We start from the raw sequence: 19,667 nt of genomic DNA on the forward strand, positions 1-19,667 counted from the left end.
GATGGAAAGCAGAGAATACCAGAAAGATGTTTACCTGTGTTTTATTGACTATGCAAAGGCATTCGACTGTGTGGATCATAACAAATTATGGATAACATTGAGAAGAACGGGAATTCCAGGACACTTAATTGTGCTCATGAGGAACCTGTACATGGACCAAGAGGCGGCAGTTTGAACAGAACAAGGGAATATTGTGTGGTTTAAAGTCAGGAAAGGTGTGTGTCGGGGTTGTATCTTTCGCCATACTCAGTCAATCTGTATACTGAGCAAATAATCTGAGAAGCTGAATGATATGAAAAGCAGGGCACCATGATTGTAGGAAGACTGATTAACAACCTGTGTTATGCAGATGACAGAACCTTGCTTGCTGAAAGTGAAGAGGACTTGAAGCACTTACTGATGAAGATCGAAGATCACAGCCTTCAGTATGGATTACACCTCAACATAAAGAAAACAAAAATCCTCACAACTGGACCAATAAGCAACAACAAGATAAATGGAGAAAAGACTGAAGTTGTCAGTCTTTTACTTGGATCCACAATCAATCCCATGGAAGCAGCAGTCAAGAAATCAAACGACACATTGCACTGGGCAAATCTGCTGCAAAAGAACTCTTCAAAGTGTTGAAAAGCAAAGATGTCGCCTTGAAGACTAAGGTGCTCCTGACCCAAGCCATGGTATTTTTCATCACCTCATATGCGTGCGAGAGCTGGGCAATGAATAAGAAAGACCAGAGAAGAATTGATGTCTTTGAATTACAGTATTGGCGAAGAATATTGAATATACCATGGCCTGCCAGAAGAATGAACAAATCTGTCTTGGAAAAAGTACAGCCAGAATGCTCCTTAGAAGGGAGGATGGTGAGACTTGGTCTCATATACCTTGGACGTGTTATCAGGAGGGATCAGTCCCTGGAGAAAGATAGCATGCTTGGTAAAGTAGAGGATCATCAGAAAAGAGGAAGACCCTCAATAAAATGGATTGACACAGTGGCTGCAACAATGAGCTCAAGCATAATGATTGTGAGGATGGCACAGGACCGGGCAGTGTTTTATTCTGTTGTACACTGGGTTGCTATGAGTCAGAACCCGTCTGACAGCACCTAACAACACCACCACCAACAGATACTATTTTTTGTTAATGCTAATTTTTCTTAATACTAATCATGTATTATTGAGAAATAGTATTCTCAGTAATCTGAGGGAGTTTCACATTTATCCCTTTGCTAGAACTGAGATTGCATAATCACTCCTGTTACTATCATTTCACAAAGAATAATTTGTGCTTGTTTAATTTTTGCCCCAAATTTGCTTTCTGATTCAGACAGCTGATAAACCTTCATCTTCCCCCCACTTTCCCTTGTTTCTGCAGGCTTGCTGAATTCATCTCTTCCCCGTTTCTCAGAGAACACAATTTTAAAATATGTCTGAGTTGCCTTGTGTGCATCTCTCTGGGTCAGAATGAATTCAAGAGCACAGAATAGAAGCGTCCTAATGCAATGAACAACAACATCTGACCCATCCATCTTAAGAATGATAACATAAAATACTTTTGTTTCAAACAATCTGTGAACAAATGCTTGTGCTCACTCTGTATTCTCTGGAGTCTTTCCTTCGGATTATCATTTTTATGTATCAAACCCAACGCATAGACATAAAGAGATGTATTTAATGTGATCTGTCAGCACTTCAGTGTTAGATTTCCTACTGGTAACAATTTTGAGATAAGATGAGTGTTTTCCAGACAGGTACATTAAAAAATTCATTTCTTTGGAAAATTGGAGTCTAAAATAAGTTTCTTTATTTGAGATCAAAAGCCCTTAGTTCTGCTCTAGTTTCAAAGGATGTTGAAAGGAGTCTAAGTGGTCATTTTTCTACACAAATATAATATTAACCATTTTTAAATTATCTTAAAAATTAAAATAAAAGATTTATATCTCAGATGAGAATAGATAACAAAAAAAACATTGGTTATTATTGGAGAAGATATACAAAGAGACACCAAAGTATAATATCAATATAATTTTAAAAATTAATAAAATTGAAATTAAAACCAAACCAGTTGCCACCAAGCCAATTCTGACTCATGGTTACACTATGTGTGTCAGAGTAGAACTTAGCTCTCTGGGGTTTTCAGTGGCTGATTTTCCAGAAGTAGATTACTAGGACTTTCTTTTGAGGTGTCTCTGGGTGTACTCAAATCCCCAATTTTTTGCTTAGCAGAAGAGTGCTTAACTGTTTACACCACCAATTAGACCACCCTTATTTTGTAAAAATAACTTTAAAGATCTATGCGTTTACTCCTTACTTTAATAGAAATTATTTTACTTCAAGGAAACACTTTAAAAACTTGCTGGCTTTTTGGATGGGAGTATGAAATGACTAAGCCAATATTACAAAGTTGTCAAGTTTGTTGCTGTCTTTTGAAATGCAAGATGTAATGAGTTCAAGATGTTTCTTTTCTGTTTTGTGGAGCATGGAATATTTGTCTGTTGACATAAAATAAATACATAGAAGTGCCTATTTTAATGAAAACTATATGGGTAGGGAAATAAGAAAATAGTTTATCTTCCCTACTCTCAGGATGTATACCAAAAAACCAAACCCGTTGCTGTTGAGTCGATTCCGACTTATAGTGACCCTACAGGATGGAGTAGAACTGCCCTATAGGGTTTCCAAAGAGCAGCTGGTTTCCAAGGATTCAAAGTGCTGACCTTTTGGTTACAGCCAGGCTCTCAACCACTGCACCACCAGGGCTTGTCTCCTAAAATGGGTGCTTTTTTTCATCCTATGTGTAGCACAATCTAAACCCAGCAGAAGGAACATACTGAGTGTTCTTTCACCTTGATTTCTATCCAGGGGTGGATTAACCAGTAAGTAAGGTAAACATGAGCTTACATTAAGCAAGGTACGAAAGGCCTTACTTGTATTTACTTACTAATCTGTAGTGCACAATTTCTCATGGGTTTCAACACATCTTTGATTTTTTAAAATGTATTTTGTGTTTTTTGTCCTTTATTTTTGTCATTTGGCATTTTCTTTCTTATTTACAATGATATTTACTGTGATAATTTATTAGTGGCAGTGATTGGGCCTGCTGAAGTCTGAGAACTCTGTATTTTAGGTTTTAAAATCAAGAAAGTAAAAATATTTTTAGATTGAAAAGGACCAGCTCATCATTCTTTAAATTTCTGGCCAAGGTCCATTTTGCTAAGAAAACAGAATCATACCTATTTTCCCCCTGCTCAGATAAATATTCTGAGTGTCATTTACTGGAGTCTACTTGTCTACTTTAGCCTTGAATGTTATGTTGCTGGAAAATGAAGTAGGAAAAAGGCATAGAGAAGGGAAGGTTGGAAGTGGGAACTCAAGCACCTCTGCTAAAGTCTGATGGAGAAGGGGAGAAAAGCATCAATGCCAAACCTGCTCTTTCGGGAGACTTTCTGCACTTTCTGTCCCATGCTTCCCCTTCACTTCCCCTTTGGTAATACCTAAATGTGATCTTCATGCTTTAATTCAAAAGAATGTACCAATGTACTTTCTCTAAAAACTTTTAACGTCATCAGGCCCTCTGCTTTTGTAATTTTTCATTACATTTGAGGAGTTTCCAAGTAGTAAAGCCAATTAGAGTAAACAGTTCCCTCTTCCAAATTCTTTTTTTCTCTACCCACTTTGTGGTACAGGAAAAGGAAAGCTAAAGCCTGCAAAATTCCTCAGAAATCTTTATTTCACCTGCTTAATTATCTAGAAAATACACAGAAAATTAGAAAAGGATAGGTCTATAGATACTAATTATCATTCAGAATGGATTGTTACTCTTCTCCTTCTCAACTAATGAAGATTCATCTAATTGAGAGATTAGGGAGAAACTTTGAAACTAAAATAGAAATAAAGTTGAAAAAGTGGGAGCACTTAACACACACAGTGGGCACTCAGTGACCATTTGCCAAACGAATGTGTGACTGTTTTGGGCCTGTTTCCATTGTTGCCCTCATTGTATTTTTCTCTGCCAGAAGTACACTGGCCCCCTAAATTGGCCATTAATAACTACTTTGATACTGCATTTTCTTTCTGCAGAAAGAGCTGAGAAGAATTCTTCAAATATTTGGTCATACATACCCTATAAGTAAAATATATATATATGTATGTATGTGTGTATGTATAAACGTGTGTGTATACATATAACGTACCATTATACATGCTATTGTACTAATATGTATATTATAAAATACACAAAACCAAAAATATTAAACAAAATAGTATTTCCATAACTCAGTGGATTATTTTGGCACACTCTGAAGTAAGCACAATCCAACTTTGAAGATCACTTAAACAGAGACTATTTTTCCACATGTTCCAGGTGGCTCTACCACTTTTATTTTTCTTCTGCCTAACCATCATTTTTATTCTTCACTTTCTGCAGTGATAACATTTAACTTTCATCTCAGAAACATGGCACCTCTTCCTACAATGACCCTAGTCAACTTGGGGAGATCCTGGGCACCTCCATGCCAGAATGTTAGGAAGGAAAGAGAACTACTTGAAGATACCTTATAAAAATACAGGTTGTCCTCAAATTTGTACCTGAACTGACCACTCTTTCCTGTAGGGAACTGAGTTTGTTTCCTTAGAAGAAATGTAAAGCTCAGGAAGGCAAATCGCTTTCATCAACACATTCATTTTGGAGGGACGTGATCAAACACGTTAAGCACGTACCTTGTTCAAGTCAATGTGCAGAGAGTTTCTACAACTTTTTTTTAATATATCTTTTTGAATGTAAGCGCTGTAGCTCCATGGGATAGACATGACTGGGAAGGGGCAGGGGTTGGAAGCGCTAAGAGTTCCAATGCCCTCTTGAGTAGGTAGCAAGTGACAATGCAGGACTCAACCTCCGCCTGCCTCCAATGCCATCCACATGGCTATCCTTCTGTTTTTTTCTGCTTCTGCTGATGGATTCACAGTAGACAGCACTCTTGGATGTCTGCTTTCAAGATATTGTTTCACGTGAGCAGTAAACTAACTCTAAGATAATCAGTGCATTTCATAGGAAGCTTTCAGTTTAAAACCAAACTCGTTGCCATTGAGTTAATTTTGACTCATAGTGATCCTGTAGGACAGAGTAGAACTGCTCTACAGAGTTTCCAAGGAGCCCCTGGTGGATTTGAACTGCCGACCTTTTGCTTAGCAGCCATAGCACTTAACCACTATGCCACCAGGGTTTCCACTTTCAGTTTAGGTACCTCCATATCACTTAGTATCAATGACCCTCTGAAAGTTTTCTGTTCTTTATACTTACTTATATGTAGGTTTTTCTCCTAGCGGTCGACTCTACATTAAGAAGTATAGAATGAGTGGCTGCTTTCAGAGCATTAGAGTGAGGCAAAGGGACTAAATTTCTTTCAGCAAATTTAACACTCCCTTGCAGCAGTCAGGACTCTGAAGACTTTGGAAAAGGTTCTTTGGCTCTGGGATCACTGGAGTTTATTGTGTTTTCACATTTAATAAATCATGCTAACATACTGACACACCAGAAAACTTTAAAGTGCTGCAGGCAGGCAAATCCCTTACCATGTACACTTTATATAAAATGGGTCTCATAGCCTAAGCCTGTGATTAAAGGGAACAGTTTCAGAATCAATCAAAATGTCTAGTTGCATGAGCACAATACATATGGTGACATGCTCTCAGGGCCTTATCAGGAGATAAAAACATTAAATTATTTAGCTTGAGAATGAGGAAACTGAACAAGATAGAAAGGAGATTTAATAAATCTTCAACTGTATGGGGAACGTTATTATACAGACAACATTGTCAAGCTGTTCTTCATTTCCAGCAAGATCAAAATAAGAGATTAACTTCAGGATAAGGGATTTAGATTAACTCTATGGAAGAACAACTTGACTGTAATGGTTGTGATTTTGGAAAAAGCCATAAAGGGAATAATGAAGGACATTGCAGAAATAAATTACCGCCTATCTATGAGTGGCTTATTGTTCTGCAATCAACTAGAGGATTCACCAGTTAGCCCAATTTAGCAAATATTTATAGAGTTATTTGTTACAGGAATCTACAGTTTGGTAGAGAAATAGGACAAGTACACCAATAACCACAATACTGGACAGATTTTGACAAAATGATAAGAGAAGAAAGTGCTTCAGGAATTCCTAAGAGGAAGAGAATCCGTATATTTGAGGAGATCAAGAAAGAGTTCACGTTAAATATGTCATTTGAGATTGAGCATGATGAAAAATTGTAATTTTCATGGATTAAAAAGTCATGTGGTAGTGTGTGTGTGTGTTTGAGGACAGGGGATGTATATTCAACTAAGGGAATGACACAAGCCAAAACACAGAAATAATTAACATGGAGGAGACGACAGTTTCATTCACTTGAATTGTAGAGTTAGCTGAAACTAGTAAATGATCTCCTCTAGGGAGAGAATGCAGAGAGGGCAGAGAAGAGAGTCAAGAAAAGAACATGAATTAAGAAAGTAAAAGGAGGGAGAAAATCAAAATGAAGATACTTCTATTTCATTAATTACTTCAATCTTTTAAAAAATATTTGTTGAGCACCTGCTATGCAGCAGGCACTGAAGGTACAGGGGACAAAATATCTTCTACCCCTGTAGAGTTTATAATTTAAAGGTAGACTACATTGATTACATAGTAATGAAAACACATCTAGAAGTACAACTGGAAAAAATGCTGCAGATGAGAGGAGCTGATAGGAGGAAGTGTGGTAAGAGATAAAATTGAAAAGATAGGCAGTGGCACATCCCATTAAGGTCCCCATTTGGGGAACTGGAAGTCTTTAAAGAGCTTTTAATATATGGCTGACATAAACACAATTGCATTTAGAAAAACAAAACAAAACAAAACACACAGGTGGTGCAGAATAGATGAAAGGGGGAAAGCTGGATGTGGAGAGGTGAACTGGGAGGCTATGTTAGTATTCCAGGTGGCAGGTTTTGGTAGCTTGGCCCAGGTTTCAGTTATGAAGATGGAAAGAAGTGAACCAAAAGGAGACCTAGTTTGAAGAGTAAATGGAAATCTATTAGAGGTAGCAATAACAAGACTTGTTGCCAGAGCTGATGGAGAGGGTAAGATAAAGATGACTCTTTGATATCTGGCTTGTGCAATTGTTTAGATGGTGGTGCCATCTGCAGAGAGATGAAAACTGAAAGGGGGGCAGGTTTCCAGGAGGAAATCATGACTTCAATTTAAGAAATAATGAGTTTGAGTTGCCTTTGAGATTTCAAGTAGATGGTTTAATAGTTATATATAGGCGACTGAAGCTCAGGTGGTTCTGGGACTAAGATGTAAATTTGCACGCTTCTGCATGAAGGTGTAATTAAACCATAGCCATAAATGAAATTACCTAGGGAGAGGGTATGATATGAAATGAGAAGAGATGAGGACTTAGGACCATGTCTTGAGAAACTCTCAACAGCTAATGGATTAGTTTAGAAGATAATGATTCTGTAAAGGAATCAGGAAATTAGTGGCGATAGGAGGAAAATAGGAAGAATGCAATGTCACAGATGCCAAGAGAAAAGTATTCAAGGAGAGGGGAATTGTTTCTCAAAGCATCAGATGCTGCAGAGAGGCCAAATAAGGTGAAGACTAGAATGTTTGATAGATCAGTATGGGGCAAGAGTGGGGGTTTCTTCAGGAAAGCCTTCTCCCTTATTCTCAGGTGTAATTAAATGTACCTTCATCTGGGTTCTCACTGTGGTGTGTTTATTCCTGTTATGGCACTTACTATTTGTATTAGAAATGATTGAGCTGTGTCTGCTTCCCTCCCTAGGGAGAGAGGGGCTTCTTTATAAAATTTGTTTCTCAGAATATTGAGTGGCTCTTTGAGAAGATGAAATGTTAAATAAATATTTGTTGACTATATGAGTAAAACGTAAAGAATAGTTAGAGAGGCAGAAAACCTAGAGAGGACAAGGAGTTGGTGTTCCAGTGGCAAGTACCAAAGAGAGGTTGAAGATGAAGAGGACTAACAAAATTCATCGCCTTCATCTATGCCATGCATAGGTTGAGAGAATTGAGCTCTTGACCTGAAATGAAAGTCTTCCCTCTAGAACACTTTGCTCAGAACTCAGACACATAGTTACTCAACTGTTATTAATTGACCTCCATTTTTTTTACCATCTTACTGTATTTCTCTATCTATGTCCTTGTAGATATCAGATGACTTTGTTGAATGACATAGTTGAGAGCTATCAATCAGAAACCATATTATTAGCTACTGAAAAAAAGCAAAGGATTTGACTTTCTGAAGCCCCAAATGAAGTTTACCCTTGAAATCACAAGCATAATGAGCATGTAAGTAAGAAGAGCTAGTAACCACAAGCTCTACATTAAAACTTTAGAAATGGAATATTACCTTTCTCTCCTTCACTTTCAAATGATAATTTCCTTCTTCGCAGGTTACAGTTTTCTCCTTCAGAATCATTCATGGATTGTGATTGTAGTAAGAGATCAGACTTTGTTAATGAAACATGAAAATGAAATGGAAGATTACTCAATTTGAACATAATGTATTATCAGTGAACTCTTTACTATTTTATATCATTTCAAACACTTTGAGACTTAATTATTACATTGCAGGCGAATAGCTACCATGCTTTGCTTAATGTTCGTCTCTGAATTATAAAAGAGACTGATAGAATAATTCTAGTAGTTACACATTCTCATGGGGAAATCATAGTTATAGAAGTTATTTATCAGAAATGTCTGAGGATGATGCTGTCAGCATTTAAATACAAAATATTCCTTTATGTGGAATGTGTTTCCTGTAACTTGTAAAATTAAAATAATAATAATTAAAAAAATATAAAAATCCTTTGCAGAATCTGTATTACTTCAGAGATAAATGTGTAAACTAATTAGCTATGATGCTTAAATTACATGATAATGGAGGTAAGGTTAAATTTCCCAATAAATATAAGGTTGAATTCAATAAACACTATGCTTTGAACCTCTTATTATTTTTGTTTCCAGCTCCTCTTTCTTCCCCTTATGGTTTATTCTTTACTTTATTATCAGTCTTGTAAATGAAAATGGAAGTACCTCTTTTATTTATTTGGGTGCTGTCTAAACAGTTTACGTAAAGAAATTATCAGAGGTAGATGATTGTTTTTCAAGGCAAAATCAGAACGAGGATTGGTGACATTAAATTGGGATTTGATAAAGCACTGAATTAACACTGTTATTTAAAAAACATACTCTTGATAATATCAACCGTTACCACTTAAGTAACGTTCAACTTTTCAGAGTTTTGAAAAGAAGCAATTATTTGAGCTTGTGCCTTAAGATGTTAAATGGTACTCTAAAATCCAACCCATTGCCGTTGAGTCAACTCCGACACATAGCAACCCTATAGGACAGCGTAAAACTGCCCCAGAGTTTCCAAGGAGCACCTGGTGGGTTCAAACTGCCTACCTTTGGGTTAGCATCCATAGCTCTTAACCATTATGCCATCAAGGTTTCCAAAAATTTCACACTGGTGACCTTAAAAGTCTCTTTTTCTCCTTAAGACTCTCACAGCACCTGGGAATGACTATAGCTCCAGGGAGAATGAAATCTACTATCATTTACTTAACTATTGACTTGAGGATCTTTATTCCAGAGAGGATATTAATTAGCGTTAAAATATACTGCCAAGGTTTAAAACCCAATATTTACTTTCAATAAAATATATTTAGAATTGGAGTGGGGTTGCAGGGTGGTGAGGGGATGGGAATGGAGGAATAATCTAGTAGTAAATTGTGGGCTACAACATAAATTCTATATCCATATAATAGTAGTAGGTCGAAAGAGCTCACATTTTCACAGCAGAAGGGAGTGAAGAACATAGATGCTCTCAAAATTAATATCAGGTTAACTTCTATTTGGAATTTGTTTGCAATATTATTTCTATTAGAACATATATTATTCATTCCGTAGTACTAATTTTGGCTCTTCCTTAAAACCTGATTAATTTATACTTATGTGATTTGGAGATTTGCTAAATACGGACTTAAACTGGAATGAGGTTAATTTTTCCATTATTATTGAGAAGATATTGCTAGCCATCATCTTGGAGTAAATAATAGCTGAGAGAGAATATTTTGACCCCTGTATAAGGTAAACTCTTAAGAGATTTTCAGTATCCTCGAATCACCCATTTCTTACAAATAATTAACACACTTAATATAAACCAAGTCTATTTTCAATCAACTATGTCACCTAAGAGTTCCTACAAGGTCAATCTTAATCGACCTACTTACAGTTATCCAATATATTTGAAAGAAATCAGGCTGAATTCCTTAAGAAAACACCCTATAATTTAGAAATTAAAATGCCTACATGGCCTTTCCTTCCAAATATTCAAAATTGGTAAAGTTTTGCTGCAATATTTCAATTGATCCTTCAGAAATTTTTTTGTGCAATCTAAGAATAAAATATAATGCCAGAAGTGTAAGAATAAGCAAACAGTTAACATATACCTTCGCACTCTCATGTCGCAGGTTGAAAGTCAACTCTAGGTTTGTTAGAAAGTGATCGGAAAACTCAGGATACATATCCAAAACCTCTAACAAGTCTTCTCGCTGGATCTTATGCAAGTCACAATATGTGAGAGCTCTTACATCTGCGTTAGACTTTCCCGGTTTGGCATAAAGATGAACCATTTCTCCAAATATATCATTTTTTCCTAAAAAAAACAAAGAGGGAGGGGGAAAAGGAATCTAAACTTAATGTTTTTCTTCTAAAGGAAGAAGGTGAACATTGACCAATCCCCGATTTCATACGTAAGGCCCCATGGCCAACAGACACTTGGGAGCAAAGTTTTAGCATTTGCACTGACTGCCCAGCACATATTTTCGAAGCGGAATTTTACCTCTAATCTTCACTGGTCCTAGGGGTTACCCTGTTCATTTCCTTGTTTTAGTCCTTTCCTGGGCTAAGTGTCTAAAATGTTGCAAACACATTTTCATTATGGTATGCCTTACATTGCTAGCAAAGAGTCTAGCCATGGAGTATTTTAAAAATACTTTTAGGTAGATGTGATCTAATTTTATCAATGCAGGAATATGAGAAAGACCACAGTGAGTCAGATTCATAATCTGCCTGTCGCTGGAGGGTCTCTAGTGGGGATGTCAAGCAAGAGATTATAGTGGAACATTTTAAACCCTGAAGTATTGACCTTAGAAGGCTAGGGGTACAATTTGAACACACCTTGTTTCCTTTAATAACCACTTGTAGATTTTTCTTAATGAATTTGTCCAGTCGTTTAACAAATATAGTTGTATATTTTCAACATATATGGTCATGGCCTTTTCTCATATGGCCTCTGCTCTTCTGGTGTCCCTCCTTCTCCCATCTACCCTGGGGTTACTTCAATGTCTGGCTCATGATGAGTTCTCCCCATCCTCTCCGACACCTGCTTTTCAAGGTCTATCCAATGATGATGATGATAATGACAGCAGCAACAACAAATGTTTATCCAGGCACCATGTCAAATGCTTATGTGCATTATCTCATTTAATTCCCAAAACAACCTCATGAAATAATTACTAAATATTATCCAAATCTTATGAATATTGAAAAGAGGTTTAAAGAGATAAATTGATTAGCACCTCGCTAGTTGAGTGAAGTGGAGGAAGGGAGAGAGTAGCCAGGATTAAATCCTGTGCATTCTGACTCTGGAGTCAAAGTCCTTACATATCTGTTACGTTGAATCTCCTCTCAATATTTTCCTTGAATGTCATGGCCACTTAGAATTTTCTCTCTGCACACCAAGACACTTAAAAATTGTACCTGGGCTGTATATGCTTAATAAATAATGATAGATTACTTGATTATATAAGCTTTTAAAGATTCTTAGTGGCAGTATAAAACAGTGCTTTCTTATGCTATCCTGAAGCTTCTTTTCAGATTTAGAAAAACCTCTCTGGGTCCGTTATTTTAGTTTTTGGTGGACAACTTCACGTATGTACTACTGTGGAAACTATCAAAGACTTTTAAAGAAGAAAGTTCTAACTGGTCAAAGCACACACACACACACACACACACACACACACAAAATCTTGAATATTCTTATTTTAACTGAGAATTTAATGCAGAGAAATCACATGTCATGTTTTACAGTCTCTAAGAAAAACTGATACTGGAGAGAAGACATTAACTTTAGTTTAAATGAATACTTATTTGCATTTCAAAAATAGAATGAATAACCATAATTTGTGAGGATTTTAGGTGTTGACTTACATAGAAATGGGGATAGAAAAGGAGAATCTCCTGAAATTCTTTACAGTTTTGATAAATAGACATGATCAAAGAAAAAACTCTGAGCTAAATTCAGCATGGGCTTTGTATTTTAATTAGCTTCCATGACTGTAAATGAGCAAGCAGTAAGTCAGTTAGTGAACATAGTTTAACAGCCCCCTAAAATTACTATTTGACGAAGCAAGAAGGCTTGTTACCTTCGTGCAGAAGCTAGTGCTGGCTGATCTGAAGATCAGAAATGCAATGAAGCATCTCCTTCCCTGGCAACATACCCAGAGCAAACTGTCAGTTCCAAATCTAGTGAAAACCAACTGACAGTTTGGCCTCTGGTGATCTAGAATATGGTTTTATTCTCTGTCTGCTTATTGGATTAGAAACCAAATTCCACATCTTTTTAGTTTTGGGATTTTTTTAAGGCTGATCATTATAATAAAATTATCAAAATACTAATGAATCATTCAGACATCTTCATTCATGCATTTGGGTTCTGTGCTATGCCAGACTCTGGTTATACTCAATGGCAAAGAAAATAGACCACATCTCTGTCCTTTTTGGAAGTAAGAGTCATGCATTAACATGTGTGGTAGAGTAAAAGGCAATTGTTAAATTATATACCCATTATTTAAATGGAACTGGATTTAATCCACAGGAAAAAAATAAGTGCAAATTCGCGATAACACTGGACATGCGTGTTCCCGTGGGCACAGTGGGGTCTAAGCCTACTGGCTAGGTGGCAGGAAAGGAGACGAATTGACTCCCTTCTCTCTGTTCTCTGTTTTTTCCTCACCGTCCTAAACATTCCAAAGAAACCCTACAAGCTCATGCTGACTGAAAGTAAATTTATTTTTAAAGAGACAGATTAAACACAGACTTTCTTTTATACCTAAACCAGTTAAATTTATTAATAACTTTAATCTCTTCACCACCTTCATCTCTGGGTGTTGTGTTCACAGCTCTCTACTATCTACGTAAGGATCCAGATGATGCTTTTGATGGGACACAACAAAGTGCACTGCAAATAGATGAATTTCATCAAAACATACACCCAGATCTTGACAGAGCATTGGCACATGCTTGCAAGAATGCCTACAACAGGCACATTTTATTTTAAAGTATTAAGGGATTATTCTCTAACATAAAAAAGAAAATACTGACTATTTTCATATATTTGACCTCAAATGCCTAAGTCACTGCCAAGAACTGAAAGGCATCATGGAAGTGTTTACACACCAGAGAAAAAGTGAGGCAGTCAAGAAAACATTTTCCGCAAGGTTAACTTGATTTGAATTGAACGTTAAATAAGGTTTTTAAATTACCTTCCGACTTAGACAGTACTCATAAATAAATAGATCAGTCCTTTTCCTATCGTTGTAAAGAAGCTTCCTATAAACTATGCATTGCTGTAGCTAATAAATGAATTGTCACCACCCAATTCTAAAACACTCACCCAGAATAGCTACCACAATGTCGTCTTTGAGGATTTCAATGGAGCCTCTGGACAAGAAGTAAAGTGCAGTGAGGACATCCCCACAGTGAACCAGGGTGTCTCCGGGAGGTGCGTGAGTAGTCTTGAACTTCATCGCCAAAGCTCTAAGGCAACCTTTACTTGCCCCCCGAAAGGCTTTGCAGTTTTGGAGCAAAGTCTGGTTGAGATGTAGACAAATGTCAGCTTGTAAGCATTCTGGAAAACCCTTTAGGACCTGAGGAAAAAAAATAAAGAATTTCATACTACCAGCGCACAGGGTGCCTCAACCAAAAATAAAGTATCTTTCGTGCTCACAGAACCACAGGTGTAATCATTGGGTTACCCAGGAGTTTTTACGATGCTTCTACCTCGCCTACCATAATGAATACTTGGTTTGCTAAACATGTCAGAATTTTTAACTCAAATACTGTTCTCTGAATTAACTGCAGGCATTCAGACTCAACACAAATGCTGTTTCATTAAAATGTAATGCCTACGGCATTTCACACTGCTTCTCATTCCTGCGTTGTGTTATGCGGCATCATACTGTGCACAGATATAATGCAATGTGACAATTAATAAGACATAACTAATGAAAGGCGATACAACTAGAAAGACAATCAATCTTTTGAAGGATTCTCAAGTGCCAATTTGGATTGCCATCTCTGATAGCTATATTAATTATAATTAGTAAAAATGTTGATCCTGAAATAGCCATGGTATTTGTAAATGTCATATACCAGAGAGTGCTCTTAGTTAACAGTACTCAGAATATTTATAATTTGGTATGCACATTATTAATGTTAAATATTTTAATACAGCTCTGAAAATAAAGAAAAGGAGAACAACAAACAAACTTTAAAAGTGTAGTTTAGTTTTCAGAAATGGAAATCATGCCAAAATTTACAATGCATACATAAGGCTTCTAACAGTGCTACTGTTTTGACAACTTATTCCGTGGCTAATTTAAAACTTGTAGAACAGATAAAGCAATAGCTTGTGACAAGAACTACTCAACTTAAGCTGAGTAAAATTCTATGTTATTTTATAAAATTTCTAGTGTACAACGGGCCAAAGTCACTCAACTCTTGCTTTTCTGTATGTGCCCTAGCTATTCTGGGTGTCATATGCAGATTTTAGTTTTTATGATGACTTTCCCCGGCCAGTATAAATAGACCTACTTAAATATGCTCTGGAGTGAGGGGAGGGGCATTATATAGCACCTGAAAATGCAATTTTGGGGATTTTCTACCTTTTTGGATCAATCTTGCTTTTGCTGTCCAATGTAGTTAAAAGTGATCATGAACTGGCTGTACAGGCAATTCAAGTGTATGTAGCCCGTAGAGGAACTTCAAATTAGATGATATTTGAGTTAATGTACGGTTATTATTGCCCTAAATATTAAAGCAAGGAGCCCTGGTGGTGCAACAGTTAAGTGCTTGGCTGCTAATGGAAAAGTTGGCAGTTTGAACCCACCCGGCAGCTCTATGGGAGAAAAATCTATTCCTGCAAAGATTACAGCCTACAAAACCCTGTGGGGCAGTTCTACTCTGTTGCATCTGGTGGCTATGAGTTGGAATCTACTAGATGGCACCTGACAATAACAACATCAAATATTAAAGCAGCCACATGGATCCTGCTTCTCTAGGGTCACTGTGGGATGTAATTGGTTAGATTGTGATACAATACAAAGGGGCCAAAAAAAAAAAAAAAAAAAACTTGAAACACAACAGTCCCTCTTTTCCAATCTTGGTTTTTTCATTATATAGGGTCACCCACAGAAATGGGTAGAGGGTGTTTTCGAAGAAAAGTCAAGGAAGCTGAGTTCTGTTCATGAATTTGCCACAGGTTGACTCTTGGGCAAGTCTCTTCAACCATCTGTACTTCTCTACCATAGAAGTAAGAGCACTTATCCTAAGATTTCTTAATATTACAATTTGTCATAAGTTACCAGTAGTGTGCTAATTGTCACACTGCTAGCCCAGATCTGCATAACTGTAGAAAATCAAAATTTCATTCTAAAGATTCAGTATTATCTGACTCAGGCCCAAAAGAAATGAGCCTTCCTCTGATACGAGTTCCTGGGCTCTCATCTGCAGCCTTTCCCCTTAGCTGTAACTTTCACACTTGGTCTGTATGACTGGACTCCTGCCAGATTCCTTCCTTGGACTGAAGGAATTATGGTAAGTTGCCTTGTATTATGGTAAGTTGCCTGGTCTTTGCCTGTTTCTGCCTCTGGGGGCTGGAGGCTGTTTCCCACTATTTGTTGATATCCTGTATCAACACAGATCTCCACATGGGACCAAATAACCCAGTCACTGATCCCTTTTACCTGTCTAAGCCATTGCATTGGATTCTTTGGCAGGTGATGCCATACTAGAGTTTTACTGAGTTTAGGCACTGTTTTTGGAAATGGAGGCGACTTTACTTGGAGACTCTATAGGAGAAAAACACACCAGTCCCCGGACTCTTTACATCATGGCTTATTTTGACTCCCTGAAGCCCACTGTTGTGGTCTCAGCATAATTCTCAGCTGACCTCATACAGACAAAGATGTGCAGAGCATTACACCAAGTAACAAGTTAGATACACCTATTTCCTCTTAAGACACAGATGTAACAAGGTACTTTAAAAAAAAAAGCGCAAAACACTGTTGCTATCATGTCATGCTGATTCTGACTCATAGCAACCCTGTAGGACAGAGCAAAATTGCTCCATAGGGTTTCCAACACTGTGATCTTTACGGAAGCAGACTGCCACATCTTTCTCCTGCGGTTGGAACCTCCCGCCATTTGGTTAGCAGCCGACTGCTTAACCACTGCACCACCAGGTCTCCTTAAGGTACATAAAGGTACCTTATATTTCACAAAAAAGTAGGGGAGATATTGCTACCATTACAGTAGCTGGAGAAGTCCCTGGTGGAGTAAACGGTTAACACACTCTCTGCAAACCAAAAGGCAGGAGGTTTGAGTCCACCCAAAGGCACCTTGGAATAAAGGCTTGGATCTACTTCCAAAAAATGAGCCATTGAAAACTTTACGAGGCACAGTTCTACTCTGACACACCCGGATCGCCATTAGTCAGAGTGAAGTAGAGGGCAACTGGCTTTCTGGTTATAGTAGTTGGAATGAGAATACTGAGTTTGTAGCTGCCATTTATTCTGGCATGTCCCCTGAAGTTTCTCTTTTTGAGTATAGCCTGGCTATAGAAGAAAAAACTGTACATGTGTGTGCTTTGAGTCGGATGATGCAGTTGACATACAGATAGGGGTTTTCTATTTCTCTGAGCATGTTGTATGAGCTATGAAATCAGATAGACATGAGCTGAAGTCCTTGCTCCATCACTTACTACTTGACTTTGGCCTAGTTACTTAATTTTGAGATTTATTCTTCTGTAAAATTAAATGAATAATACGTACTTTACAAGGTTGTGGTTCCAATTAAATATGAGAGTATATTTAAATAATCTCACGCACAGTAGGTGTTTAATAAACAGTTCCCTTTTGACTTTTTCTGCTTTTTATCACAACATATTTACTTGATTCTGAAAAGTCAGTATGTTCTCTTTAGCAGACATTGAGAGACACAAACCTATTGTACTTGGCCTGCCTGATAGGAAATGTGCCACTAAGTTTTGTGCTCCATTGCCTCAGCAAAGAGTTGAAGAATTCTTTTTCCCCTTCATCTCTCTTTAATTTTTGTTTTTTGTTTCTGACTTGTGTTAAGCATTCTGGTTTAATTGCACTATGTTTTCCCTATGAGTTGCCTTAAATCCTTTTTGAAAGTAGGAAGTTACTAAAATAAATTTACAAATATATTCTTGGAATTCCAATAGTTTTGGAATCACTCACAAAACTTTAAGGGCACTTTTGGAAAGTTTTTCAGCATCCTGCTCTTGTTAAGTGTCCTTGTTAAATGTCCTCACCTCCTGAAATTTATCCTATTAGAAGTGACACCCATCAGAAAAGATGATATAGAATTGGAGGTGCCATAAAACCCCAGAGATCTTTGCATGAAGGACTTGTCTAAAGTAATGATTTCTTGCATGGTGTTAGCCCTTACCTGACTTTCTTAACTTTCTCTATCAGCCACATGTGTCAATCAAGTAAAACTCAAACAGAAGTTAAGATTCAGTTGGGATGTCACAAATAAGTTTGCGGCTTTGGATGTGGATTATGCCTAAGTAGAGAGACTTTAAAAGGGGAGATTTAAAACAGAGAGAACTGTAGTGGAATAGAGGTGGAAGAACATTAAAATAAGTAGAAACGGGAGTAGGTTTAAGTCAATTTTTACTCAGGGCATTCCTCTCCGTTGGTAGCATCTTTGTTGCCTTCTTTGCTTCCTAGTCATTGTACTTTTTTTCGGGGTTGGTTTCTCTGCTAAACTCTCTGACTTGGAACTTCCTCATTTAACACTCAAATACTGGCATTCTCCCTGGCCTAGCAAAACTGGCTACAAAGAGTAGCTCTGTGAAGTATGCAAGTACAAACCAGTACACAAGCTGGCTTGGTGGTTGTTATATTCATTTCCAAGGAACTGTGGTATCACAACTGTTAAGTGCTTGGCTGCTAACTGAAAGGTTGGCAGTTCAAACCCACCGAGTTGCACTGTGGAAGAAAGAGCTGGTGATTTGCTCCTGTAAAGATTAGAGCCAGGAAAAGCTATGGGGTAGTTCTACTCTGTCACATGGGGTCGCTATAAGTTGGAATTGACTTGATGGCACCTAACAACAACATTCATTTCCATTACACTCCACCCAATCTTCTTGTTTGTCAAACTCTGAAGCTGCAAGGGTACATATCACCTTCCATTGTACATCTGGAACCGTTGTTTTATTGAGTCAGTATGATTTCAAAGATCAAGAAGCATTACCCAGAATCAATTTCATAGCATGCTACTTGGAAAGGCAGTCCTCATTCTTTGAACAAATATTTGTTAAGTATCTACTATGTATCAGGCAGACCCCTGGTGGTGCAGTGGTTAAGAACTACAGCTGCTAACCAAAAGGCTGGTAGTTCGAATCCACCATTTGCTCCTTGGAAACCTTATGGGGCAGTTCTACTCTGTCCTATAGGGTCGATGTGAGTTTGAATCGACAGCTGTGAGTTTTGGATGTGACAGGCACTATGCACGTGAGCATAACAACAAACAAAACACCCTAGAAATATATGTGGCCCTCAAGTCTTTATTTAAGAGCACAGATCTAAAAAAAAAAAAAATTCACATGGTTAACCAGAAGTCCCCACGCTCTGCTTTTCATACCAACCTTGGACATCTGTAATGAACTGTTACAATACTGATGGTTGTTCAAATGAACCCTCAAAGTAACAATTAATTTAAGATGAGTGAATAGCTGTAATACTGGCTGGTATGGGCAGATTTTAAAAACTTTTTGAAGGTACAAAATTTTTTTCAAGACTGGTAAAAATTCCATATCTTTATTATGATATAAGGTCAAGTGAATATTTTATAATGCAAGATAAATTCCTCTTTGCTTGAATTTGTGTGAATAAAACTCTTTGGGACCCTGAAAATCAAACTCTGACTTCAAATGAGACATTCAGATTTTTGAGTATGAAATGTTTTCTGTAATTGCTGAAAGAAATTAGCATCATACCTTAGTACTAGAGGATCCAAAGTATAAAGACATTCACATAAGAACAACCCAACAACAAAACAAGACTAGCATAATTAAATCAAAGTCAACCTCTTTGAAGAAGCCACATAAAACAAAGAGAGATAAAAAATGGAAATAATTCACTATTACTTAGTAAGCTTCTATCGAACACGATCAGGTATTAATTCAGAAGTAGTCAACTTTATACTAAAATTCTCTAAAACATGTATGTGCTTACACACACTTAACGGCACAAAAACTACAATATTGTTAATATTTGCAATTATGTATGTGTGTGAATTCAGATTTTCT

General features: G+C 37.2%; 1 protein-coding gene across 1 annotated transcript in view; it reads right to left on the minus strand.

Moving 5' to 3' along the window:
* Window positions 1-19,667, minus strand: part of KCNH7 (potassium voltage-gated channel subfamily H member 7) — a 532,073-nt gene that overhangs the window by 28,509 nt on the left and 483,897 nt on the right. Inside the window, exons 10-12 of the mRNA XM_004375431.2 lie at window positions 13,722-13,974; window positions 10,495-10,700; window positions 8,391-8,490 (exon numbers count right to left, since the gene is read on the minus strand). Of these exons, the coding sequence (XP_004375488.1) occupies window positions 8,391-8,490; window positions 10,495-10,700; window positions 13,722-13,974 (559 nt within the window). The remainder of the gene's footprint in view (window positions 1-8,390; window positions 8,491-10,494; window positions 10,701-13,721; window positions 13,975-19,667) is intronic.

The sequence above is a fragment of the Trichechus manatus genome, unplaced genomic scaffold, assembly GCF_000243295.1.
Source record: "Trichechus manatus latirostris isolate Lorelei unplaced genomic scaffold, TriManLat1.0 scaffold00036, whole genome shotgun sequence".
Taxonomy (NCBI): Eukaryota; Metazoa; Chordata; class Mammalia; order Sirenia; family Trichechidae; genus Trichechus; species Trichechus manatus.